Raw genomic sequence first — 27297 nt, 5'->3', positions numbered from 1 at the left:
AATGATTATTATTATATTAGGGTTACCCGTAATTGATTACGTAAACCAGTATTTGTATCTGTTAATTGCGTGTATTCTCTAGTCGATTTGCCTATTTTGCTGGACGAAAAAAAACCCAGTTTCTGCGGGAAAACCTTGCGCTTAAGATCTACTAACTCAAACGGAGTGAGAAAATCCCATTAGTTAAAGTTCCCCGCTTCATCAACGGGATTCGAACCCGGACCTTTTCCACCCAGTGTGACGAGGACGGTGATGATAGCACTGTGGTACCCGCGAAGTCTAATGTCAACAAATATCTTCTTTCGTCTTCTCAACCTCCAACCCAAGCACCGTACTAAGTACTATAGGTTCTAATACCTCTCGTGTTTGGGGTTTTCATAAAAAAAAAAGATACCCAGGAATGCAACGGAATTATGGACAGTAGTGCAGTAAGCATGGATGGAAATACCTGTTGACCGCTTTCATGGACTCAACCCCTCGCCATGTGACTGCCCTTACTGGATGAAAGGTGGCCTACCCGTTACTAGGGAGGTTCCCATGATTTCTGTCCACTCGGTGTACTTTTACATAACTATCACAGAATCATATTATCTCAAAGAATTTAAATTGGGAGGCACATCAAGCTCTGCGCTGTCAGCCTCAACGCCAGATCTTGAGCATCAGACAACACATTAGAAACACCCTAGGCAGAATGCACTGGTCCTACAGGAGCTGGTTGATGTCGGCGACTCTATTGTCAGGGAATATATCTACCAATCCTCACAATTACAATGTAATCAAAAGTTGATTACATTGTACAGTACAAAGCAACTTTTAAGGGCACAAAAGGTGATATATTATTGTACACGTTGATACAATTAATACTCAAAGTAGAAGATCTAATAATACTGAAAGTAGGATTACTTAACAAGTACTTTTATTTATTTTTTTTTTCTTTAGTTTTCCCGTATTTGAATACATTAACCCGTATTTGTGTCTGTAAATTTCATGTGTTCTATGGTCGATTTGCCTGTTTTGCTAAACGGAAAAACCCCAGTTTCTGGGGAGAAAAACCTTGCTATCTACGCTTGAGACGGACTAACTCAGCCACGGAGTGAAAAAAGTCCATTAAAGTTCCTCGCGTCATCGACGGGATTCGAACCCGGGCCTTTTCCACCTGGTGAGGGGAGGACCGTGACGATACGCGCTCTTAACAAGTACTGGTAAATGTTAGGATTTACCAATACTTGTTAAGTTACGCGAGTGAGGATTGAATTTGAAAGTGCCTTCAAAGAAGAATATCATGGCTGGATAATTTGAAGAAATGGACAGGCAAAAATGTGGAACAATTAATTCGTGATGTTTACGACAGATGCGGATCGTCAACCCCAGATGGGACGGCAACCTATGATGATGGTGTATTTTTAAAACAAGTCTGATCGCGTATATGAAATAATAGAAAAGTTTAATTTATTTGTATTATTTATCTATTTATTGAAAATCTAAAATCTTTCTATAATTAAAAAAATAAATAATTTGATCTCGGATCGGCTCACGCACCCTAACGTATTGCCTAGGTCACCCCAATTTGGAGATTACCGATCTAGAGCCATCGTGAAATGTAGCCAGCAGACTAAAGTCGAAAGTGCTAAGTGTTCGTGATCGGTGACTAGTAAACGAAAAATGATTTCAAACAAGAAAGAACCAGCGCAAACAGTTAACCAAGAACCCCATCAGTCGATTTCTGAGAGAACATTACAAAAGGAATTGCATAATATGAATATTTGGAGTAGGAATCCCCGAAAAAAACCAATGTTAACAGTTTCGCAGGAAAAAAACCTGGCGAATACGGGCTAAAAGGCATATAAACTAGACTGCTGATGTTTGTAAAGACGTGTTGTCATTTGAAGAAATCAAATTTTGCCTATACTCTAATGATTAAATCTCTGGTATTTCCAGTGAACTGGTACACCCACAATGAAAACAACGCGGAGATTGGGGAAACCCCTGGTGCCGTTTTACCCTAAACAAACTTTACTTACTCTAATGATTCCAAATACCAAGCGCATAGAGAAGCAATGAGGCTTTTGTCTATCAGTGTGTGTGCAAGGCGTCATAAAAGTTACTGATGCATTGGGATTGTTCCAACTAATATTCTGGATTGGATGATCAGGTATGCCTTTTGCTGAACGTCTCATCGCTTCAGGAGGATAACTGTTCGCGTTAATGCTACGACCAGATCGACCAAGACCGGGGGCCTCACCCGAAGAGGGGCCTCATATATATATTAAAGGAACTTCGAATTTAAATATGGCCGGGGGCATATTTAATCCTTAATCCGTCCCTTTTTTTGATTCATAGGGCTTATTCCTGCACGAGGAACACAAGGGCATTTCATTTGACGAACAATTGCACTGGCTTCATAGTCGCTGCGACGGTCTTTCATGGTCTGAAACAAACTATTAGAATTAATTAAAAATGAAATGAAATTAAAATTATTAAATAATTAATAAATCAACAAAATAATTATCTTTATTTCTTGAAATTATAAGTATTTAAAGCCAGTCTGCTTAGTCTATATGAAAAAAACAAAAAAAAAAAAAAAAAACAGACATTATTATTATTTTATTATTATTATTACTAGCCATATGGTGCAAGGAAGCCTGAGGCTTATATTGCACCAGCCAAAAAAAAAAAAAAAAATTCTGACTTACCCTGAGAGAGAGAGAGAGAGAGAGAGAGAGTCAGTAGTAAAAAGGAATCACCAAAAGAACATACTCACTAGATGTGAGCCCCGGGGTTGTATTTCGTTCATTCATCTTCTCTTTTGACCTGCAGAATTTAAAATGTTTTATGCAGTGAGGCATTTTATTTAAATGGTCTTTGAAAATGTAGACGCTTCACGTTTCTGATGAGTTCCCAGGTATTAGTAATGCCCATAGGTAAAGTACTGGTATTTGAAGCAGTGCTACGTCCTGGTCGAGCAATAAAAATGCATAGGAAGAAAAGAAAATAAAAATAATAAGAGGAAAACTTAGGAACAGCTCCAGCTTAGAATTTCACGCTGTTTGAAATATAAGGCAGATAAAGAAAAATGTTTTTTTTTTTCTTCGAATTTGCTGCAGAACGTAATCGGACATTTATCTATTTGCTAAGTCACGTTCTTGAACAAGTGTATTTTGACATGGGCTATAATTGGGCGTTTTTTTTTTTTTTCAGAGTTGTTACTTACTGCTCATGATCCTGTATGTTATGCGTTAGGGAAGTGTTCTTTTGGAGTATGTTATCCTTTTTTTTTTTATTATTATTTTGATCTGCAATTATAAATTTATTTTTTTATTATAAAAATTTAATAAAGAAGGTTTCACTTTTTGTTTCAGAGGAAGCTTATTTTAAAAAAAACCAGGATAACAGATAGCATATTCAGGATGAAGCGGATTTGAGAACTTTCGGAATTTGCATTTGAGTGAATGAAATGCGTTGAATTTCGATATCAACAAGATTGGTAGACACTTCGGCATAGAAAAATGTCAAACTACTATGTATTGAGTGTTATGCATTATATGTAGTCCTCGGTTGCACTTGACAGTAACCCCGGGGGCTCACATCTGGTGAGTATGGGCTTGGCACACCCAGGGTCCCGAGCTGGATATCATCATTCTTCTCTTTCTTGGTGATTCCCTTCTACATTTGACTCTTCCCCCCCTCTCAGGGGGAACTTTTTTTTTCTTCCTGGTGCAGCATAAGCCTCAGGCTTCCTTGCACCATAATAATAATAATAATATGTAATCTGTGGCCTTTTCTAACTTCCCCTACTCAATCAGTCGACTTGATTCATATTAAAATACACCAATTAAGCAGTAAACGTTACTAAAAGTATATATATTACGTATAGGGCAGAACCAGTCGTACCACAAGTGGACCAGAAACTTAATCATAGCCCTTCCTCTAATTTTCACAACTAACAAACCAAATCAACCAAATGTTTAACCAACAACTTATGTGCATTATACTAATATATATATTAACCCCAGGGGCACACATCTGGTGAGTATGGGCTTTCCACATCGAGGGTCCTGAGCTGGATATCATCATTCTTCTCTTTTTTGGTGATTTCCTTCTACTTTTGTCTCTCTCTCTCTCTCTCTCAGGGTAACTAGGGAATTTTTTTTTTTTTTTTTGGCTGTTGCAGCATAAGCCTCAGGCTTCTTTGCACCATATAGCTAATAATAATAATAATAATATAATTAACAAGTTAAAATATGAAGACTGATAGCTCTTTAAGAGTTCCTGTATTTCACAATTCGTAAATATCATGGTAAGCAGCAAAACGAATGAGCGAACTAAATCTGACTTCGGTTTGTTCCTGATATATATAAAAATACCAAACTTAATCACTCCTGCTTGTGATTAAGTTTGTTATATTGTCCGGCTGAGGTGAGTTGTATCTGCTGAATTTTATATATTGAATGCCCTATTATCCCACTTTTTGCCATTCTGAACTCAATTTTTTTTTTTTTTTAGTTCTTATGCCCTAAAACCAGTCTGGTCACTAAAGCATAACTCAAAATACCCTTTCTTCAATAAAGGTTTTTTATTTTATTTTATTAAAAATAGGATTAAATAACACTTGTATGCCTATAATTTTTGTCTAAATGCCAAATGATTAATAGAAATAGTTGAAGGATGGATTTTCAGGCAATGAGAAAATTGGTAAATTGCATGTGTTTATTCCAGGGGTTAACCACTGCATAAACATTTATATAATTCAGCAGCTTAAGGTGTTTAATTAGGCCATAATAATAATAATTATTATTATTAGTAAATTTAATCAGATTATTTAATTATAGTTAATTGAATCTGGGGCGACAAGCTATGAAAGCTACATAAAGTCACTGTACATGTCAGACATAGCTTCTTTCTGTAAATAGTTATGAGCGAACTGGGTTTCTATTTAGTGCATCAAGCTCATACTTCAGGAGCATTTTGCCACAAGTTTCCTGGATGCATCACATCTGGTACACCCAGGACCTGATACACAAGGGGATGCCCAAAACCAACCATGCACACAGTTACACACTCCTGAACATGTCTGCCCACATGTTAATTAACATTAGATTGCCATTCGTGGACTTCAAAGCAATTTTTACTAAGAGAAAATCAGAATTTTGGTACACTTTCTCCCCCCCACAACACTGCATTTAATTTTGTTACCAATTGCAGGTGTGTTGGTAAACCGAAGTCAGTGTTCCATATCATATCAGAAGTGTTCAATGGGGTTTAGGTTAAGGATCTGAGCAGACAAATGATGCAAAAGCATCATTTGTCTACCTGGTGCATTGTCACGCTGAAGCAGGGAAGGGCCCTTTCTCCCATGCTACTGCTTCCATAGTGTGGGAAGAGTGGAATTTTCCAGAATGTCAGTTGTAGTTGTACTACATGGCATTCATTGTTCCAGGAACAACAGCCAATGATGCAAGCCAAACCATAAGAAACAATCCCAGATAATGACAGTGTGGCCGGCAAACTTTCAGCGGGGATGTCATGCTTCACTAAATAACATTCTCTGAGTATCCACTCAGTATCCAGACCCAATCATGGCCATCAGATCAGAAACTACATACCACAATTCATTACTCTATGACAGCTTTCCAAAGTTCCAGGACCAATTACAATGCGTTTTGCACTGGAAGTTGATTCTGTTGTAATTGGGTTGTGTGCTGTAGCTTTTCTGCAAAATCCCATATATGCAGCTCACTCTCTATATATTTTCTTCATACTAATATGACCTCTCTGAACCAGCGGGTTGACAGTATTCAGTGAGCACTGACAGAAAAATGTTATGGAAACATTGTCCTGTCAGTTTCCATTTAGTGATTACATTAGCCACCATTAATCTAGGGCAAGGGTGACCAGTCAGGTGATCCCAAAGTAATTTTTAGTCAATATCTTTATATATTAATTTGAAAAATATTTTCTCAGAAAGTGAACATATAGTAAATACAACAAAACCTTGTCAATATGAACCCCAATATTTTTAAATTCGGCAATTTGAATTTTAAATTGAATTTTAGACTGAAAATGCCAGTTTCATGCAAAAATACTTCATTAATTTGAAATTATTTTTAGCTCCATTGCAAACATTTTTGTTCAACATAATTAAAAAAAAAAAAAAAAAATTGGTAAATGCAACCAATAAAAAATTTTTAAAGAAGAGGACCAAACGTTTGGAATCTTTGGGATGTCAGATATACCATGTGCCAAGCTTTCTGATTATCATTACCTCACACATTTGTGGAAGCTTCTGGCTCTGCTAACAAAGTGTCCTACACTTTGGCCATTTGCTTTGTGTAACTAATTTATATACCAGACATGTTTGACTGATAATCATCTGGACTAATGGCGCATTATAGCCTTAGTTGCTAATGCGCCAATAAAACCCAACCAATCAACCATCTGGTCTAATAATCAACTGTCTCCATTTACCTATTAGTATTTATGATTTGCAAGTTAAACCGTTAGATTTCCCACTAACTTTAATAAATATATTAGTGACAATTTTTTTTTTCTTTATTATCTTTCCCCCAATCATTAACCTGAAAGCATATTTTATTAAAGTATAAATTTTTAAGCAAAAAAATGTCACTTTTTTTGGATGCAGCCAAAAATTTTTTTTTTTTGAGGTGGGGTTGATCATTCTGCAAGTTAAAATGAAATGTGGCTTTCAGTCTCATAAAGGTTGGCCATCCCCTGATCTCAGCTATTGCAGCTTTGTTGCACTGGTACAAACAGATTGCCAACATGGCATCCTATGATGACCCCCTGTTGGAAGTCAGTATGTTCAATCACCCCAGGGGCTCACATCTGGTGAGTATGGGCTTGGCACACCCAGGGTCCTGAGCTGGATATCATCATTTCTTCTCTTTCCTTGGTAATTCCCTTCTACTCAGAAATTTTTTTTTTCTAGTTCAGCAAAAGCCTCAGGATTCCTTGCATCATATGTTGTTGTTGTTATTTGGTTTTTAGGAGCATTAGCAACTAAGGCCATATTGCTCCAGGGATATGCGGTGGTCATTCCCTGACCTTTCCGCATCCTCTGTATTTGGTGGTCACGGGCTCAAACCCCGGTCTAATAAAGAAGCGTGTGTTACACACTGCCACTCCTGCCCACCTGGCTATGGAGGCGCCTGCACCATATGACTAATGATAATAATAATATCTTGACCAATCTACTGTATTTTGTCGATTTGCTTACTTATACAGTAGAATGAATGCAGTTGCTTTTATAGCTATTCCCAGAATGTGAGTGATCATGGTTCTTTTTTCTCAAGTCCCAGGGGTGTCTGGATGCTTTTGGCAGTGCAATATGTTTTCTTTTACACTATATTAGTACTAAACGTTTAGTTGATTGCTAATAATGTGTAGTCTTAATTCAAGTTTTTTTTTTTTTTTTAAAGTACTAATTTCGTGTTTTGAATCTTTCAGACTTTGAACCTATAATTCGTATAACTATTATGGCTCCCCGAAAAAAACGAACCAAACCTCAGAGCTCTGCTTATCTGTTAAAAAAGGCAAAAAATGAACCTGTTTTGAGTGCACGGGAAGAAAATGCTTTTTTTGATGAAGTGTGTAATTCCAGAATTAACTTTGCGTCGTCTGTTAAAGATTTTAAGTTTAACAAGAAAAGAGTAAGGGTTTTATCATTGGCTACAGATATTCCTGATTGGTCAAAAGGGATAGTATACTGGATGTCTAGAGATCAAAGAGTACAAGGTAGAGTGTAATGTAATCAATTATGATAATTAATTAAATAATTTTTTCAACTTTTATATTAGTTTAGTTTGTATGGATTAATGATATATTGGTATATAATCTTGGTATGGATGAAACAGCTAATAAGCTTCAACGTTTCCATAGCCTGATGGCAATGGCTTATCACTCATTTTTGTAAATTAAAATACTGAAAAAGGTATCCTCGAGCAAACAGTATCTTAAAATTTTATCATATTGATTTTGTCTTTTTAGAGAAGTGTTACTTATTACTAGTGTAGCATGGATAACTCGTAGTGGTAGCCTTACAATTTGAGAGATCAATGCCTTTCATTAGATTCCCTTTTTTTCTACTGTGCTGTGAAAATAGATGAGTCCTGTTACAACTAAAATAACCAATTATTAAGAAAGTTGAATGATTAGTGCTTAAAATATTTTCTCCAGTTGCTCCTGATATTTTAAACAAAAATAATTTATAATTTCTCAAAGTTTTCAAAATTTTTCATTTATTTTATTTTATTATTGTATTTTTAGATAATTGGGCATTACTTTATGCACAGCACTTAGCCTTAAAAGTTGAAAATCATCTGCATGTTTGTTTTTGCTTGGTACCAGTATTTCTAGAAGCTACTATCAGGCATTATAATTTTCTATTGGAGGGTTTGAAAGAAGTCGAAAAGGTAATTAACAATCCTGTTTTGTTTTATATTTTATTTTATGATGTCACTCTTCCCCAAAGGTGGCATTATCTAAAATGTTAAATAAATATATCTGTACTTAAAAACATTAAATAAATATATCTATACTTAAAAATGTGTATGCCTATGTTAAAAAGAAAAAAAAATACTGTTTAATTCTTTCAGATACTTCTGCAGGGACCCACCCATGTGTGCAGACACATGGGTGGCTCCCCTGCAGTCAATTTGCAATATTGGTGGGCTCCATGGAGTGAGCTTTTTCGTAGAATTTTGAAATTTTGTAAAAATGAAAAGTTTCATATATAAATGTTTAAAGCATTAATGTGTTCTTATTTTGACTTTATTGTCCAACACTAGAATAAAATTGTTGTCAAAACGTAAATCAGAATTTTAAAAAATTGTAAATTTAAAAAAAAAATTTATTTGAATATCCTCTGTATTATTATTTGACTTGATTTGATTTTATCAAATTCTAGATGTGAATTCCACAGAAATATTTCAATTTTGGGTTTTGTATGGCTGAATCAAACAACTGAGGCAAATAGTGCAAGCTTCTCATTTTTCCAGGCTATTTTTGTGCTGCCATCTATTAAAAATTGTCTAAATATAGTTCGATAAGAGATGGTAACATGTGCTAGAAAAATTTCAAGACAATTTGTACATTAACAAACATTAAAGTGAATTTCAAAACATAGTTCTACATATGTACTCCCCAGAGCCCACACATGAAAATTCTTAATGTGCATACTCCTAAAAGGGTTAAAAGAAATTTATATGTTTAAGTATGTTAAACATTTTTTTTTTTTTTTTGCCAAAACTAAAATGCTATAAAAATTTCTATATATATATATATACAGGAATGCCAAGCACTTAACATATCTTTTCACTTGCTTTTGGGAAAATCAGAGGCTGTATTGCCAGTGTTCATTAAGAAGAATAAGATTGGTGGAATTATAACAGATTTTTCACCTTTACGAATATCTTTGAACTGGATCAGTGAATTAAAGCATAAGCTCCCAGCTGATGTGCCCTTTTGCCAGGTAAATCACATTTTAATTTTATTCTAACTTTTCTACGTTTAAATATATGGAAAAGACAATAGTGTATTATTTCTGCATCTGAGATTGTTTCTGCAGAACTCATATGAATATCTGTCACCTATTGAAAATAGTTGACAGATATTCCTATTCATATTCCTCTAATGATATATATTATGGGAAGACTTCTGATAAATCCAGAAAGCTTATTTTGTAAATCAACTGAATTTTTAAATATATATACTAGAAATTGCTTAAAATGAATCCCTATTCTTCGTTTTCTTATCATTACAATATTATCAAACGACAGGCATTTATTCTTGTTAATTCTGTATACATGAAACAGTAATGACCGCTGATGATTTCATCTGATAAATATTTTTATTTTTTGTTAGAACTTTGCCTTTCCACAATATTTAAATCAGATAGAGGTTTGCCTAATCATTTAATTTCAAGCTTATCATCATATGACATTGTTGAAAATTTTGTTATTTTTTTATTTTAATAATTAAATTATCTAAAAATAAACAATAACAAAAGCATTTAAAACTAGAAATTGGATTTAGTATTCTCTGGCACATTTGCTTACCCTACAGGTCAGTAGAGATGGATTACAAAGTGTCATTATCATTGTGCTATTTGCTATATCTAAGCTATGATAGCCAGTTTTAGAGTGCCACCTCACTTTGCTTCATTCTCTTGACTTACGAATGTGAGTACTTTTTCATGTATGACATTTAATCATTTGTAACATTGCTTATAAATACAAGGTAAATGCAAATCAGTAATAAACAATACAGAAATACAAAAAGTATTTACCATTATTTTTTCAGAATTACTGTCAGCGCTACTGATATAAACACTTTACATTATACTTTATTTATCTGTCACAAAGTTTACATATCATTTATCCACCTATATATATCTTCTACGTATGTGGAATGTTTGGAGTAGAGTCAAAATGCCAAAAGTTAGTGTTGAAAATCAGATTCCAATGTGATCAAAACATCTACAGTTCAAAATGGTGACAACTGAAAATGTCCACACTTCAGAACACTTATTTCATAAAATGTATGTATATCACGAAATATGACGCCAGAATTATGATGTTAGATGTACATTCAAAAGAATATTGTTGTTATTACTAAATTTCTGAAGAAAGACCAAGTCAGCTTTTTTTACTTACAGATATCCCTTCTGATAGCAGGTTAGAGACTGGCAAACTCTTGTGATTGGCAAATCTATTTAAAGTAAAAAAAGTGGCTATTACATTCCAGGCATGTTAGAAAATACAGAAACACAATTTTTAAACAATATAAACAGGAAAATTAGTTAATGTAAATTATACATATAAAATTGTGTAGATTAAGTGTTTAATTTAGTGGCAAACTGCTTGGTGAGATCATCAGCAAAAGAGCACCCATACAAGGAAAGACTGAATATGTGGGGTATACAGAGCTTGGCAACCAGGCACCTTAGAGAGGACCTCAAGTGAGATCTGTTAGGCTTTCAGTGGAGATAGTACATGAAATTTTCACTGTTATAAATAATCCAAAACTAGGATCTGTGAATTCATATTACAAGGCAACAGATTTAGATTGATTGTAGGAAGTTTTCTTTTAAGCTAGTGAGTTCTAAATTACTGGGTTTGACAGCTTGGGAGATAGTCAAAAGTTATTTATTTTATTATTTTTTCTTCTTTATATGTTTATTATTTATTTTTTTAAAATTTTTATTTAGTTATTTACTTTTATTACTAATATATTATTTTATTTTTATTATTACTACTATTATAATTATGCTATTAACCATATACAGTAGTGCAAGAATCTGTGGCTTCCTTCAACTATATTACTAATACAACTTGCCAGTAATCCAAAAAATTGCCATTTAAGAGGCATGACAAATTGAGAGCTGATAAGAACAACGTTTTGATGGTAGAGCTAGATACAGGAGGCAGTAGATACAGTGAATTTGATACAGAGAAGGTAGAAACTGGCCCATGAACATACACTTGTATAGATATAATGATAAACTATGTGAACCAGTGGCCTATGACTAAAATAGCCAAAAATTCCCAAAACAAGAATAAGTATAATAAATATATTCTGTAAATAAATATATATACAGGCAACCCCTGTATAACACAGTACTTCTACAGCACGGTTTTGCTCTAACGTGGTTTGAGAATTGCGGAAATCCTTGCACAACATGGTATTTATATAATATGGTTTTGCTCTATCAAGGTTTGAGAATTGCAGAAAATCTCACATAACACAGTGTTTTTGAGCTTTTGTGCTGGGGAAACCCTGCTATTGTGTTAGATGTAATTTTCAACATTTACATTTCTTTTTGTGAATCCCTGCTGTTGACTCGCTAGTCGTTATTGCCTTTGTGACTAAAGCACATTTCTGGAGGTCACCACCATAAAACAATAAAAACAATTTGCAGTTTTATTGGTCTTTTCTGTTAGTGTAATCAATTATAAATGGGTAGTAAACTTAATCTTCTTGCATTTGCTATAGTACCAATAGCTGGAATTCAGTGGGTTTTCACATTATTATGGTGATGTGTTTCCCCTTCCATGAAATATTCAATCATAAAAAACATAAATAAATTTTCAGAAACTCATTACTCCGTATCTCACTTGTGCATGCCGTGTTCTTTGTTATTAATTGCTTATTATTTTTACTGTTTTAAATTTTACAACCAAAAAAAAGTCAAAGAACAGAAATATCAATTAGTTAGTATGTACATATTACAGTACATATTAATTAAGCTATGTATGTAAGCGTAAATTTATTTTTATTTTGCTAACTGGAAAATATTCTTCTGATTTTCACATATCATTTAACTTTGTTAATTGGTAAGGTAATAAAGTTAAATTTGTGCTTTATATCTAAGCAGGGATCCACTATATTTTGTTGGAAGATTCCTAGGTTAGGTTCTGTGCTATTGAACTTGCGCTTGTTTGAGACCATAAAATTGTAACTTCAAAGTGTCCATAAAGTACACAAAATCTAGATGTTGCAGAAGAGATTATGCTTAGCAGCAATGAAGAGGAAGAAAATTAAATGAACATACATTACCTGACATATAAGTATTACAGTTTGTAAGGTAAGACGTTTGTTCAGTTATTACTATTTAAGTTACTACTATTATAAAAATAAAGTTAAAATATTAAGTTATTACTACTATAAAAATTTAAGTTTCCAATAGTTATAAAAAAAAATGTGTATTTTTTTTTTTAGTCCCGTATAACACAGTTTCACATTACACAAGATTTTGTAGGAACCAAACTACCATGTTGTATGAGGGTTACCTGTATATATATATATATATATATATATATATATATTTTTTTTTTTTTTTTTTTTTTTTATAAATCTAAGAATAATATGAAGTGCAAAGTTTAAAATTTGTGCAATTATATATCCAATAGGTCTTCCTGCTTGGGCACAATGGGCGGCAGCAGATCCATCAGGAAATTTCTTGTTGGAAAACCCACTAAAGCAAATGAAACGTGTATGTTGTGCTGGTAGGGAGAGTGGTAGTGAATGTGCACTGTGATTAGGAATGAATAGAGTGAGGAGAAAAGATGAACAATTGGGATGTGTTCTTAGACAATGAGTACCGCATATGGGTGTGCTACCCATATGCAGTACTTTGCATTTATCAATGTTGAACTTCAATTACTATTTCTCAGCCAATCAGCCTAACTTTTCTAGATCCTGCTGCAGTACATACTGTCTTTACTGTCATTAACCACCCTGCCAACCTTTGTATCATCTGCAAACTTGGACATTAAGCCTGATATGCCTTCATTGATATCATTGATAAATATAGAAAACAACAATGGGCTCAGCACCGAACCCTGGGGGACTACACTAATAACATTAGTTCATGAAGAGCAATGTCCATTGATTATCACTCTCTGTCTTCTCCCACTCAACCATCCTTTTATCCAGCAACTTGCCCTTAATGCCACAATGCTCCAGTTTGTACAGCAGTTTTTTATGTGCAACAGTATGAAAAGCTTTCCTAAAATCCAAGTATATGATATCAGAATTATTTTTTGCATTCAGTTGCTTTGTGATCACATTGTAGTAACTAATAAAATTGGTCAAACAAGATTTTCCCTTAACAAACCCATGCTATGAGTGAAGTATAATGATGTCTTTATGGTTCTACATTACTTTTTTAACCAGTGACTCCAGTTCTCTGGAACAGAAGTTAAACTAACAGGTCTCTAATAACTGGTGTCAGCCTTTGATCCCGATTTGTGAATTGGGGATACATTCGCACATCTCCAATCCGTGGATACTTCCCCTGAGTCCAAGGATACTCTCATAATTATGACTAAAGGTTTGCTTACTTCCTTCTTTGCCTCCTTTATTATAACTGGATAGATTCCATCCACACAGGTGCCTTTCTTATATTGAATGTTCTACAACTAAATATTTCTTAAGCCAAAATAATAATTGAACCTAGACTTTATTTAGATTAATAGTTAAAACTTTTAATTAATTTTGTTTATTCCTTGTCAGAATCAATTTTCAATTTTTACAATATTTGTTTAAAGACTTTTTTGGTATAGGTAGATGCCCATAATGTTGTTCCATGTTGGATTGCATCAGAAAAGCAAGAATATGCTGCTCGAACTATAAGGAAAAAGATCCACAAAAAGCTTCCTGATTATTTAACTGAATTTCCACCAGTAATTCACCATCCTCATCATGCTTCTGTAAAGTGTGAGGTATATATTGGGTTTAATTTTAATCTTCTTTTTAACAAGTTGAAATTTGTTATCATTTTACTGCAGTTTTCTTTTTTGAACAAATTTGTTAAAATAAGTAAGTTTCAAAAATATATTGGAGTTAGAAAATTATCTTTTCACAGCAGTAATTTTATCTAGTTTCTTTACTATTAGACTATCACAGTAAAAACATTTGACCTGCCATGAGCATGTGGTATAAATCAAACAACCTGTTTATAAATTCACATGATAATGCAAAAAATATGGTGCCTATATTATTAATTAAATATCATGTGTGTCTACCATAAGAGTATTGTTAATATCCCCCTCCCATTCCTGTACAGCCATTACAGAGCTAAACAGAAATATATTATTATTAATTATTTTTTCATTTAATCAATTGCCATTATGATGACTTGTTTATTTGCTTTGTTTTCACAGGCAGTGGATTGGTCAGCTGCTGAGTCAAGTCTGAAAGTGAACAGATCAGTAGATAAGGTGGATTGGGCTACTTCAGGAATAACTGCAGGGCTTAAGATGTTATATGATTTCTGTAACACAAGACTGAAGCAATTTTCTGACTCCCGTAATGATCCAACAAAAGAAGGTTTGAGTAATCTCTCCCCTTGGATTCACTTTGGTGAATATATATGTTTTTTTTTTTTCCCTGTAAACAAGACTATAGAGTTACTAAACTGTTTCCTTTATTATTTACAATAAAATTATTTGGAACAGGTTTTTTGGTTTACATTATAATGGGTTGCTCTTTGACATTTTTTATTTTAAACAAAGAGAACATATGTTCTTAAAACAAAGAACGTGTTTAAAACATGTTTTTCGTTTTTTGATAAATAAAAACATTTCAGTACAATCATCTCTCCATTTACATGGTATATTTATGCATGGTCCCACTTTTATATGATTGGTTAATTGTGAGCTTTCTTTTCCTTTTTTTTTTCTTCTTTTTTTTTTTTACGCAGTAATAATTCATTCTTACCTGATGCAAAACTGCAGCTGCTTGGACTAAGCCATCTCTGATATAAAGTATAGTAGAAAATGAAGGGGAAGGGTACAAAAATGTTTAGGTGGGGGACTTGGGGAAAAATATATATATGTTTTTAAGTGGAACTTACTATATCTGACTTTTTTTATATGTAATTTCTCTGATGTAATGTATTTTAGATGTAATTTATCTATTGATAATATCTCCCCCTCAACCTTCCTTGCAGCACAGGGTCTGTTAGCCTTCTGCTATGCTATTAATATCACACTTAGACTTACCAAAAATAGTGGTCATCCTATATCACTCCTCCCCCTCCTCAACTGAAGAGACTTTAGTATACCTGTAGTACAAGTACAGACTAGTACTTGTACTACAGGTGTTATGCTTCTATCTGTATGAGGATATTTAAGTAATTTAAGAGAACTTGATCTAAGATTCACTAAGCACACTTTAATATGGCTTATATGATTTCAAAAAAAAAAAAAAAAAAAAAAATCATCTTATTCTTGTATGCTGTGTATGTACATTACATTTCATTAATGAATGAATATAAATGAATGCAAAATACCTTTTCAACTTATCTGAAATTATTAAGATACCTTTATTTCACATAGATCCATTATTCATATATGTTTGACTGCACTTTTCTAACATAAGTAGTAATGTCAATTTTATTTTACTTAAATATTAACTATAAAATTAATATTTGATAAATAAAATTACAAGATACAGTAAACTCTATAAAATGTGGCATATTTTACAAAAAAGTCAACATTTTACAATCCAGAAATATAAAGAAAGTAATCTATCTAGAATTTGTATAAATTATCATATTTGTCTTTAAGAATTCATGCAAAAAAAGAGTGATTTTTCTTTATAAGATGCTTGCAGGACTATTTTGTCCTCTCATCAATTTTTTTGTCAGCAGGATTTAAGCTGCATTGATAAAGCAATACTCTTAATCCTCACAGCAAATGAAACTTGCCTGTGCAACAAGTTGCCTGGTATTGCACTGTTTTCAAACACATGGCCTCTCCAAAGTTTAATTGACCATTTGTTTCAAAGATGAGGTTGCTCTGATAGCCCGTTTCAGGACTTATGGACCACTTATTATCTGATAGGTCCTCCATCAGATAATCAGTGGTCTCTAATGATAACATGCAAACAAAGTAATTGTAAAGAAGTTGTTAGGTATGAGTTATAATATAGTTAAAGCTATAGCTATATTATAACTTTGAAAAAATGCAAGTTTGTTCTGCTGTAAGAATTAAGACCATTACATTATCTATATAGTTTAAATCCTGTTGGCCATGAAAACAAATGAAAGGGCAAGAAAGTCATTATAAATGTTTACAGATACAGATAAGTTCAGTTAGTACTGCTTAATATTCATTGAAATGATCGCCTCTGAAACTGCTGAACCACTCCGTAAAATCCAAAAAAATTTAAAATCTAGCACCTCTCAATCTCCAAAAGATTTTACAGAGTTTACTGCATATAACTACAAAAGTAATAAAACATGGGCTTTACTGATGTAATCATAAAGCATGCCACACTTTGTAGTCCCATATCTGTTTTTTTTTTTTTTTTTTTTTTCCTTTCTTCCTCCCTTCAATTTGATCAAAATAGGCATGTGGATAATATTTCTGCTAGAACTTTTGGGAATTTCATTTCTAATTTAATAAAAAACTACTGTAATTTTTTCATTAGTTGTAATTTCAATATGGAATATACTCAATAAAGTGTGTTGTAGATAATGAATTTTTAAAATTTTCACATGAACTAGTGTTTATTGTTTCTGTGCAATATAATTTTGCGAAACAGTTTTTCTTTCTTCATGAACAAATACATTTCATGCAAAGGTGAATCTTGTAAATAATTTGTTTTATTGATTTTTTGTAATAACAATTCATTCAAATGAGATGTATAAATATATATTAATTATGCAAGTTCCACCTTTGCATGAAATGTATTCTTACTACAGTGAAATTTTTCTTAAACAATGCTCATTTTAACAGTGTTTTACTCTGCTATTTTATACAGTTATTTTTACTGCTCTGAAGACATCTTCTATGCTACCATCCTATCCACAACATGTCTCAACTACACCGATGAGCCAAAACATTATGACCAGTGAGTCATTGTGCAAATCGAAGCAAATGCAGGTGAACTACGGTGCATGCGTGTGTGGGTCGGGACACAATATAAAAAGCACCTGATACTGAGCCCTGTTAATCAGTGTTATTCTTGTTCTTCAGGTGGGAAAGGCAGCAGACTTAAGCGAGTTTGACAAAGGCCAAATTGTAATGGCCAGACAACTCAGAGCATACCCGAAACAGCACTGTTTGTGGGATGCTTGTGGTCAGCCATGCTTAGTATCTACCAAAAGTGGTCCAAGGAGGGGAAACTCACAAACCACTGGCGAGGTGTTGGACGACCATGGCTCATCGATGCTCAAGGTGAGCAAAGGTTCTCCCGGATCGTACGTGGCAACAGAAGGGCGACTGTGGCACAACTCACCGACAATTGGAATGCTGGTGACGGGAGTAATGTCACAACACACAGTTTATAGGACCCTGCTGAAAGTGGGGGCATAGCCACAGGCTGCTCCAAATGCCCATGTTAACCATGGTTCACCAGTGACAACGGGCACGTGAGCATCAAAACTGGACCTTGAGTGATTGGAAAAAGGTCGTCTGGTCTAATGAATCATGTTTCCTGTTGCACCATGTGGACCGCCAGGTATGTGTGCGTTGTTTGCCTGGGGAAGAGATGGTGGCTGGATACACCGTGGGATGAACACAAGCTGGTGGCAGTGGTGTCATACTTTTGTCTGATGTTCTGCTAGGATACCCAAGGTCCAGTCATCCATGTGCCGGGCACTCTGATGTCTACCACCTACCTAAACATCATTGCTGACCAGATACATCCTTTCGTGGCAACGGTCTTTCCCTCTGGCAGTGCTGTCTTTCAGCAGGATAATGCGCCATGCCACACCGCCCAGATTGTTCGAGACTGGTTCGCAGAACATGAGGAAGACTTCCAGGTATTGCCCTGGCCTCCAAATTCCTCAGACATCAATCCCATCGAGCATCTGTTGTTTGTGTTGAAACAGAAACTCCGATCTGCAGCATCTCAACCATGGACCTTACAGGAGTTAAAGGATCTGCTGGTACCAGATACCACAAGATACATTTAGAAATCTTGTAGCGTCCATGCCTCGTCGGGTACAAGCTGTTTTGGCTGCACGTGGAGGACCAACATCATATTAGGTAGGTGGTCATAATGTTTTGGCTCATCAGTGTGTTGTTTTGTGATGGAAGCCTCCTTATCTGAATTTCCAAGTACTAATTTTTCCAAATACTAAATTTATGATAATATCCTGTTTTGTGAGCTTCCAAATATTAATTTTTCCAGGTACTAAATTTTGTGATAATAGCCCTATATATGTGAAATTCCAAAAAGGCTTCATATTCCCAAATACTAATTTCTGAATACAAATAGTAATGTGATACTAATTTTTTTGTTCGGAGGAACGAACCTGTTGAATTATGGTAATTATATTCTTTTGGGACATTCTATTCCCACACATACACACATTTATGGTGTATATGACAGGTGGAAACTATACCTAGTTTCTGTCTGAAATTAATTAATGCCAAATCCTGCTAGTAACAATTAATGGCATTTACTGAGATGAAAAGTATGTGGACTTTTTTATGCCATATTATTTATCATTGTGTTACTTTGCTTAACTCTATACAGATTAGGGTCATTTCTGATTAAAAAGGTTGTGGTGAGAATTAGTAGTATTAGCAATAGCCACATGGTGCAAGGAAGCCTATGGCTTATGCTGCACCAGCCAAAAAAAGAAGAAAATAATAATAAAAAAATAAATAATTAATAAAAGAAAAGAAAACAGACAATCTATGTGTTTCCCTCCTCCCATCCAGCTGACCTTTGAATTTCCACAAACTGCCAGCCTCTACCACCCATGTAGGTAACTTATTCCAGTAATTTATAACTCACTGGCTAAAATAAAACTTTCTGCAATACAGTCTAAACATAAACATGTCTCCCTGTAACTTGAATATATGGCCTCTAGTTCTAGAATCATTTATAACTGTGAAAATTTTCATCCTCATTCATTTTACTTATGCATCTCAGAGTCTTAAACACCTCAATCAAGTCTCCTCTAAGGTGTCTAGTTTCCAAGCTCTGTAACCCCATATATTCGAAGTATTTCCTCATAAGGATGTCCTTTTGCCAATCTCACTAAGCAAGTTACCCATCTTTGGACCCTTTCAAGAAGCTTGATGTGTTTAAGTGCGGTCTCCACACTTAAACACAGTATTCCAAGTGTGGCCTAACAATAGCCTTATATAATGGGATTATGATGTCCTTATCTCTACTAGCAAATGTTTGATAAATCATCGATAGGACACCATGGGCCTTTCTTGCAACCTGTCTACAATGCTCAGAGAACTTCATGTGTGACCTTATCGTAACACCCAGTTCCCTTTCCTCCAGTACTGACGGCACCTGTGTAGCCAGGTGGGCAGGAGCAGCAGTGCGTAGCACACGCTTCTTGATTAGACCGGGGTTCGAGCCCGTGCCCACCAAATACGGAGAATGCGGAAAGGTCAGGGAATGACCACCGCATATTCCTGGAGCAATATGGCCTTAGTTGCTAATGCTCCTAAAAACCAAATAACAAATAATCCAGTACTGGGTTTAGTTGAACTCCACCAAATGAATAAGGCGCCTCCGTAGCCAGGTGGGAAGGAGCAGCAGTGCATAGTACACGCTTCTTGATTAGACCGGGGTTCGAGCCCGTCACCACCAAATACGGAGGATGCGGAAAGGTCAGGGAATGACCACCGCATATTCCTGGAGCAATATGGCCTTAGTTGCTAATGCTCCTAAAAACCAAATAACAACAACAACAACAACCAAGTGAATAAGTTATTTTGGGGTTATTGTTCCCCAGGTGTAATAACTTACACTTTGCTGAATTAAAGCATAGCTACCATTTTTTCTGACCACAGTTCAGTACTTGCAGCTGTATCCTTTACATAGTCACGACAATGACATTGGCAATTCAAAAATGTTATATTCAGTTTAAGACAATGTCACAAGATCACTAAATTCATACTTCCTAGTTTTGCAGACTAGTTTGTCAGCACAACTTTTTTTATTCTCTATATTTCCTAACTTTTATCTTTGCTATAGTATTTTCATTATAAATAGATATTGATTACTCTTATTTATAAGTTTAAAATTTTTAAAGTACTTTCATTATTTTCTAACAGGTCAGCTATCTGCACAGAGATGCATATTGGAAGTGCTGAAGCTAAAGAGCAAACACAGTCATTCAGTTGATACTTTTGTAGAGGAAGCATTGATAAGAAGAGAGCTAGCAGAAAATTTTTGTTTTTATAATGATAAATATGACACAATAGAAGGCAAGCATATTATGCTGTTTTTCAGAAAAAGTTGTTTAAGAGATACCAAAAAATAGTATGAAAACCTTGCATTGTTTTATCTGTATATATAATTATTATATATACAGATAAATATAATTATGTAGATTATAATTATTATTATTATTTATTTTTTGTTGTTGTTCACTTTTAATATTTTTCTTGATGCAGGAGCTGCTGATTGGGCCAAAAAGACACTTAAAGACCATATGAAAGATAAAAGAGACTTCCTTTATACTCGTATGCAATTTGAAAATGGAGATACTCATGATCCCTTGTGGAATGCTGCACAGGTAAAATGTTTATCCAAATTTCTGTTAAATTTCTAGTTTTTATTTTATTTATGACTCACATTTCATAAGTTTCCTCTATGATGTGGCATCAATGTGTAATAGTTTGCACAAATGAGCTCCTGCTATTGACACACCACTATTGATTGTCCACTGTGCATAAATGGCGCAAAGAATGAATAAGCACACACACTCTCTCTGTATAAATGGTGCTGTGTATGTGTCCATTCACTCCACAGCTATGGATCTTGAGAAGGTGCAAATAAGTTTCATATGTATACATGTTGGGACAATGATTTAGGATTAAGTTTTCTGTATTAGGAAACACTCCGTGCATGAATGCATGATAGTAATGGAAACTAAGCACCTGCAAAGAAACCTGATTGAAGTGTTTAGGGCTTAAATGGATTGAGTAAACTAAAAGCTGATGTCATCCTTACTCTTTATTGGACAACACAAACTTAAATTTAAAACCAAAGGCTGCAGAATAGATGTGCAAACATTTGCTTAGAGCCAGAGAGTGATTGTTGGAAAATACTTGTTGGAGAGTGACTGTTGGAAAAAATCTGGTTTTGTGGAAGTGGGTGGTTTGAATAAATTTAAAAAATTAGAAAATTATTAGAGGGAATGGACAAATGAAGTGAGTAGCTTTTTTTTTTTTCCCCCTTTTTAGCTGATACTGTTATGTACTTGCTTCCTTGCATCATTTGCTAATACCAATCTGTTGAAGGAATGCTTAGTATATCCCTGAGTACCTTTCCCAGTTGTTCCTTTCAGTGACACTTTTGTTACTGCAATTAGTTTTATCTATTTATTGCAGTAACAAAATCTATTTGTTTGTTAGTTTTTATTTCCTTTAATATGGTCCAGATGGATGTGAGGATATATCTCCCATATCTTAAGGTGATAATCAGTTGCAAGAATGTCCTGGATAATGATTTGCAGTCCTATTGTTGATCTGTCAGAGTTTCCATACCTGTACTTTTCATTTTGCTGATTTTTCAAGTGTTATATATATCTTTGAGATAATTGCCTTGGACATTTTAGTAAGTGTAATGATCAGCAAAATTATTTTACCAAAGAACCACATACCAACAATTAGCCTCCTGAGGAATTAAGTTGCTTTTTTCTCTTTCCCATTTTGGAACTGTATGCACCCACAGTCCACAGATTTTGAATTACCAAACTTGAAGTATTCATAGCTGTAATCTGGTGTATTATCCATTTCATATGTTTTGTATATAGTGGTGTTCCTAACATTTCTGATGTTCTTTTTATATAAGAGTATAAATCGTCTGGTCGAAAGACTAAAGAATTTTGAAAATCATCCAAGAAATACATGAATTTTTTTTTTTTTTTGTCTAGGACTTCTTCTGGGGCTTCTGCACCTTCCTTTCTGATGGTGTCTGTATATTAGATCCTATTCTGGATTACTGTAGATATTCTTTATAGCTAGCATAGTGATTACAATTGGATTTCTATCACACCATATAAAAAAGATCTAGGTTTGAATCATGTCAATACAGGAGGAATTTTTATTAGCTCTTATCACACTGTCACCAATTTAATTAGTCTCAGATGAGGTAAGCATGGTTTTATCTGTTGAAAACTTGGATTTCAAGACAACATCACACAACAGCTATAATACTGTAGGTAGCCAACTAAGTCAGAATGGATGTTGTAAGTAAGAATGAAGAATGGGCTTTTGGGCTAAATATTTTGAACCATTGCTATTATATACATTGATCATTTACTATGCCTACCTTTCTCAGGAATTTACAAGATATTTGTCCTGATAAATAATAAAACTAGAATGAAAATTATATAATCTATGTAGGCTATAAAAAACTGCTCTGAATGTGTCAAATAGTGTTATAATGCATTTTTAATTTTTTATTATAGTTTTTTATAATAATCATATAAAAAATACTGTGGAATACTTTTTTCTCTTGGAAAATTTGTGTTCTAGATGCAATTGGAAAGATGAAGTCTCCAGAATACATAATGTATTCTGGAGACTTCATCTCCAGATATGACTATAATGTAATTCATTTAGCCACTTATTACTGATTAAATAATTAACCACTTTTTCTTGACATAACTATATACTTCAATTACAAAGTTCCAGATGGTCAAGGAAGGAAAAATGCATGGATTTTTGAGAATGTATTGGGCTAAAAAAATTTTGGAATGGACTAAAACCCCTGAGGAGGCCTTGGCTATTTCAATTTATTTAAATGACAAGTATGAACTTGATGGAAGAGATCCAAGTGGTTATGTTGGTAAGTATACTTCTATGATAGTATTCCAACATTATGATTCAGTTAATTAATATTGATATAAACTGTATTAAATCCAGTGGCTTCCAAATTATCACCTATGGACATCAGGCAGGCGTGCCGTACTACTTTTCAGAATAATTATTAGACTCAGTTAGAGATTCTGCTTTGGTGTATTAAAATCATATTTTATATTCGAGCATTTTTGTGTATTTGTTATTTTGGTTTTTAGGAGCATTAGCAACTAAGGCTATATTGCTATGGGGATATGCAGTGGTCATTCCCTGACCTTTCCGCATCCTCCGTATTTGGTGGTCACTGGCTCGAACCCCGGTCTAATCAAGAAGCATGTGCTACGCACTGCTGCTCCTGCCTACCTGGCTACGGAGGCACTGCATTTTTATGTATGTGTGCTTGCATACATTCAAGAAAGTGAATATATATATATAATACACTTTAACTAAATACAGAAGAAAACCAATATAGAAACATTGGTGGCTGCAAAGCATTAACTATCACATGTTGCAGAAACATAAATGAAAAATATGCCAATCATATGGCAAGCCAAGTAAGAGATGAATAGAAAATAAACTAGTATGTAACACGGCAATAAACAAGGAACAAGTAACACAACAATAAACAAGGAAATTTTTTATTTCTGTGTTACATACATAAAACAGGAAAAACTCCTTCTTTGTTTACTTTTTTTGTGTACTGGTTTACTTTCCATTTGTCACTTTACTTGGCTTGCCATTCAACTGGCATATTTTTAATTTATATTTATATATACACACACATACTGTCCAATCAAAACATTATGACCACCTACCTAACAGTGAGTATGTCATCTTCTTGCCGCCACTACTGCCCCCCTCCCCATATGGTGAAACATGCACTCTATCAGGCCTCTGAATGTTGCAAGAGGTATGTTGTGCCATGTTGCCAGAATTGCTTCCCATAGAACTGCAGTAGTCTGTGGAAGGAGCCAAATGCCAAATCTATCAATCCACATATAATCCAAGGGATGTTCTACAGGATTCATATTCAGCGAATTTGGCGGCCAATGTAGCACCTGGAAATCAATTGGAAGTCAGTTTCGTGTTTGGCAAACCACTCTCAAACAATACTGGCAGGACACATAATCCTGCTGGAACCCACTTGTGTGATCTGAGAAGACAGTCACTGTGAAAGGATTTACCTGATATCAGTCACAATCACTAAGTAGTTTTTAGCATTCAAAGTGCAGTCTAGAGGTATGAGGGCTCCAAGAGATTCCCAGGAAAACAGCCTGCCATACCAAAACACCACACCACTTGTATGTTTCTTTAAGACCAGGGCATTGGGATGATTACTCTCCATAGTTTTTTTGCCGTACCATAAACCTACTATCCATGTGGCATAGCAGGAAATGTGAGTCATTGGAAAAGGCAACTTCTTTCCAGTCATTAGTGGTCCAGTGATGTCACTCAGGTGCAAACTTTAGGAATTGTTACAGATGGGTGACCATAAGCATGGCTACCTTGACCAAGTGCCTATTCTGCTCAAGGTATTCTCCAAATGCATGGGACAGCCTATATTCACCATGACCATTGGTGAGGTGAGGTGTAGGCACCTGCCATTAGCCTACTGACTGTTGCTCTGCCCACTGTCTGTCCACTCTGGAACACCTTAACTAGAGCACTCCATGAGCAGCCCGTAAGATTCACAGTTTACATAATACTTCCACCCTTCAACTGGTAGCCAATAATTATCCCTTTTACGAAGTCCATCAGATCATGTCCCTTCCCCTTATCGATCAAGTATTTCATATGAACAGCATGCTATACACCTGCATTATCACATTTACCTGTTCTCACTGTGATATATATGCCACCAGGCAAGGAGGAATGGCCTATTACCAAAACATGGAGGTGATCATAATGTTTTGACTGGACAGTGTAAGTCATACAGAAGATAAGGTATCATAAAATATGCTAATTAAATTTTGTCTGAAAAAAAAGAGTAGTTTGGGAACCATTAGCACAGGCTTATGGTTAATACACTTATAGTTAACATACTGTATATTCTTTATATTCCTCCAAATATAATTTTCTGTCATGTGCATGTTTCAGCACTAGTACAAAGGAATTTCTATAACCTATTTGAAATGAACTATCTACTCAATTTCTCTTAACGTATTTTTGAGTTTAGAATGAACTTATTTTCTATATAATGGGAAAAAAAAAAAAAACAGACTAAAGTTCTTCATAATAAAATAAAAAGGTATTTAATACAACACTGTGCAGTTCGAAATTTTCTTATAACTATAGTATTGTGGAAAAGAAAGAGTGTTAAAAGCAGGAGTAATTTTTTAATGATTCATACTTAACTGAAGTATAATACAGAAAATGTATATTCTGAATTTATAAACTTAATTTAAGTAAAGTTATGACTACTATAGGATCACTTTGATTACTTTCATTAATTGAAAATCTGTGTTCGAGTATAAGAAAAAAAAAATGAAAATGATATAGTACCAAAATATATACTATAAAGGTATACGTGGAGAAACTATAATTATAATAATCACAGACTTATAGACATTGGTCTATTTAATAAAATGAAAGTAACCATTACATGTTATATCATTTGTTGTTTACTGTATTTCATACATGTATCACTTTTTCTTTGAATAATAAAGAAAATCATAAATTCACGTGATTATTATATGTATTATAAATTTTCATAAAGAAATTTAAATATTAGAAAGAAAGTATGAATTACATTTTTTTGTCTTGAAATTTAATGCATATGATCTAATTTTTTCAAATAAAGTCATATGTATTAAAAACAGAAACTGATAAGTCTCATTCTCTGATTGTTAGATGCTACTACTTCATTATAATTCTCTCTTGCTGTCTTGGCAACCCTGTATTCCTTCCTGAGACAGAAACTGGCTTGCACTTGATTGTAGAAATGACATCATTATTCACGTCAACCTAAAATTACTAATTTCATTTTTAATCAAATAAAATCACTAAACAAAGTGAATCCATTATTCACTAAAAACTCTAAACCATCACTGTTTTGATTCTTACTGGAATTTCATCACGAGTGTAACTGTAATTCTTATACATCACTGCATGCTTTATGTTGCTTTAATTATCAGGAAATGACAACTGAATAGTTCATAAATTGAATCTTTTATTAATGTTCCAATAAAGTTTATTGTCTTTGCACATTCCAGACATATTAAAGTTAATTGAAGAGTTTCAGTTGCAAAATAATGTGTATTGGCATTTCTGTTTAGAAGATTATTTTATTGATTTATTAGTTATAATACAAGTAGTAATAGTCATGTTCTTCATTATCTTTTTAGGTTGTATGTGGTCAATTTGTGGTATTCATGATCAAGCTTGGCCTGAACGTCCTGTCTTTGGAAAAATTCGTTACATGAATTTTCAAGGTTGTAAACGGAAATTTGATATTGATACCTTTATTGAAAGATACAGTGCATCAGCAAGTTGAAATTTAAAATGTAAAGACTGAAGGGCATTATTATTGTTGAAAGTTGAAAATCAGTGCTTAAATATTTGAATTGAATCTTTAAGATAATTAGATCTGTTTGATTAAATAAATTTTAAATCAAAAATTTTCAGACACAAATATTGCCTAACCCTTCAGCGGGCACATTGGGGTTTGGTAGACTGATGTATTTCATAGCATTTTTCATATAGAAATAATGGTTAGTCCATCGAGATTCTGTCAAGATTCTATCATCGAGATATCATCAAGTTAATCTGTTATCCTTTTTCTTTTTTTTTTTTTTTATTAACAGTACAGTGTTTTTATCTGCTATCACAATGAAGAAAAATGTGATCAAAAATAAAATAACACTACAGTAGAACCCCTCTTATCCAACGTGATTGGGAGTAATGGATTGTGGGTTAATCGAAAAAGTTGGTTAACGCAGAAATCATAAAAGAGTAAGAATTTGATTTTCACTTAAAATATATACATATA

At 34.0% G+C, this 27297-nt stretch overlaps 1 protein-coding gene across 1 annotated transcript; it reads left to right on the top strand.

Moving 5' to 3' along the window:
• Positions 1-7470: 7470 nt before the first annotated feature.
• On the top strand, positions 7471-26819 carry LOC150091792 (deoxyribodipyrimidine photo-lyase-like). Its single transcript, XM_090385738.1, has 9 exons — positions 7471-7752; positions 8284-8429; positions 9305-9487; positions 14082-14240; positions 14682-14880; positions 20556-20708; positions 20898-21019; positions 23139-23298; positions 26654-26819. The coding sequence occupies exons 1-9, from the start codon at positions 7494-7496 to the stop codon at positions 26800-26802; spliced, it is 1530 nt and encodes a 509-aa protein (XP_090241864.1). The 5' UTR covers positions 7471-7493; the 3' UTR covers positions 26803-26819.
• The last annotated feature ends 478 nt before the right edge of the window (positions 26820-27297 follow it).

The sequence above is a fragment of the Mastigoproctus giganteus genome, chromosome 1, assembly GCF_048544385.1.
Source record: "Mastigoproctus giganteus isolate SK-2022 chromosome 1, ASM4854438v1, whole genome shotgun sequence".
Classification (NCBI taxonomy): Eukaryota; Metazoa; Arthropoda; class Arachnida; order Uropygi; family Thelyphonidae; genus Mastigoproctus; species Mastigoproctus giganteus.
This window is presented reverse-complemented; position numbering and strand designations above follow the sequence as displayed.

What these genes read in the sequence shown, in the direction of transcription:
- LOC150091792 (XM_090385738.1), top strand. Translation starts at nt 7,494, where the DNA reads ATGGCTCCCCGAAAAAAACGAACCAAACCTCAGAGCTCTGCTTATCTG. An exon ending in CTCCCCTTGGATTCACTTTG is followed by an intron (nt 14,881 to 20,555) that starts GTGAATATATAT and finishes ATTTTCTAACAG; the next exon opens with GTCAGCTATCTGCACAGAGA. An exon ending in AGATCCAAGTGGTTATGTTG is followed by an intron (nt 23,299 to 26,653) that starts GTAAGTATACTT and finishes TTATCTTTTTAG; the next exon opens with GTTGTATGTGGTCAATTTGT.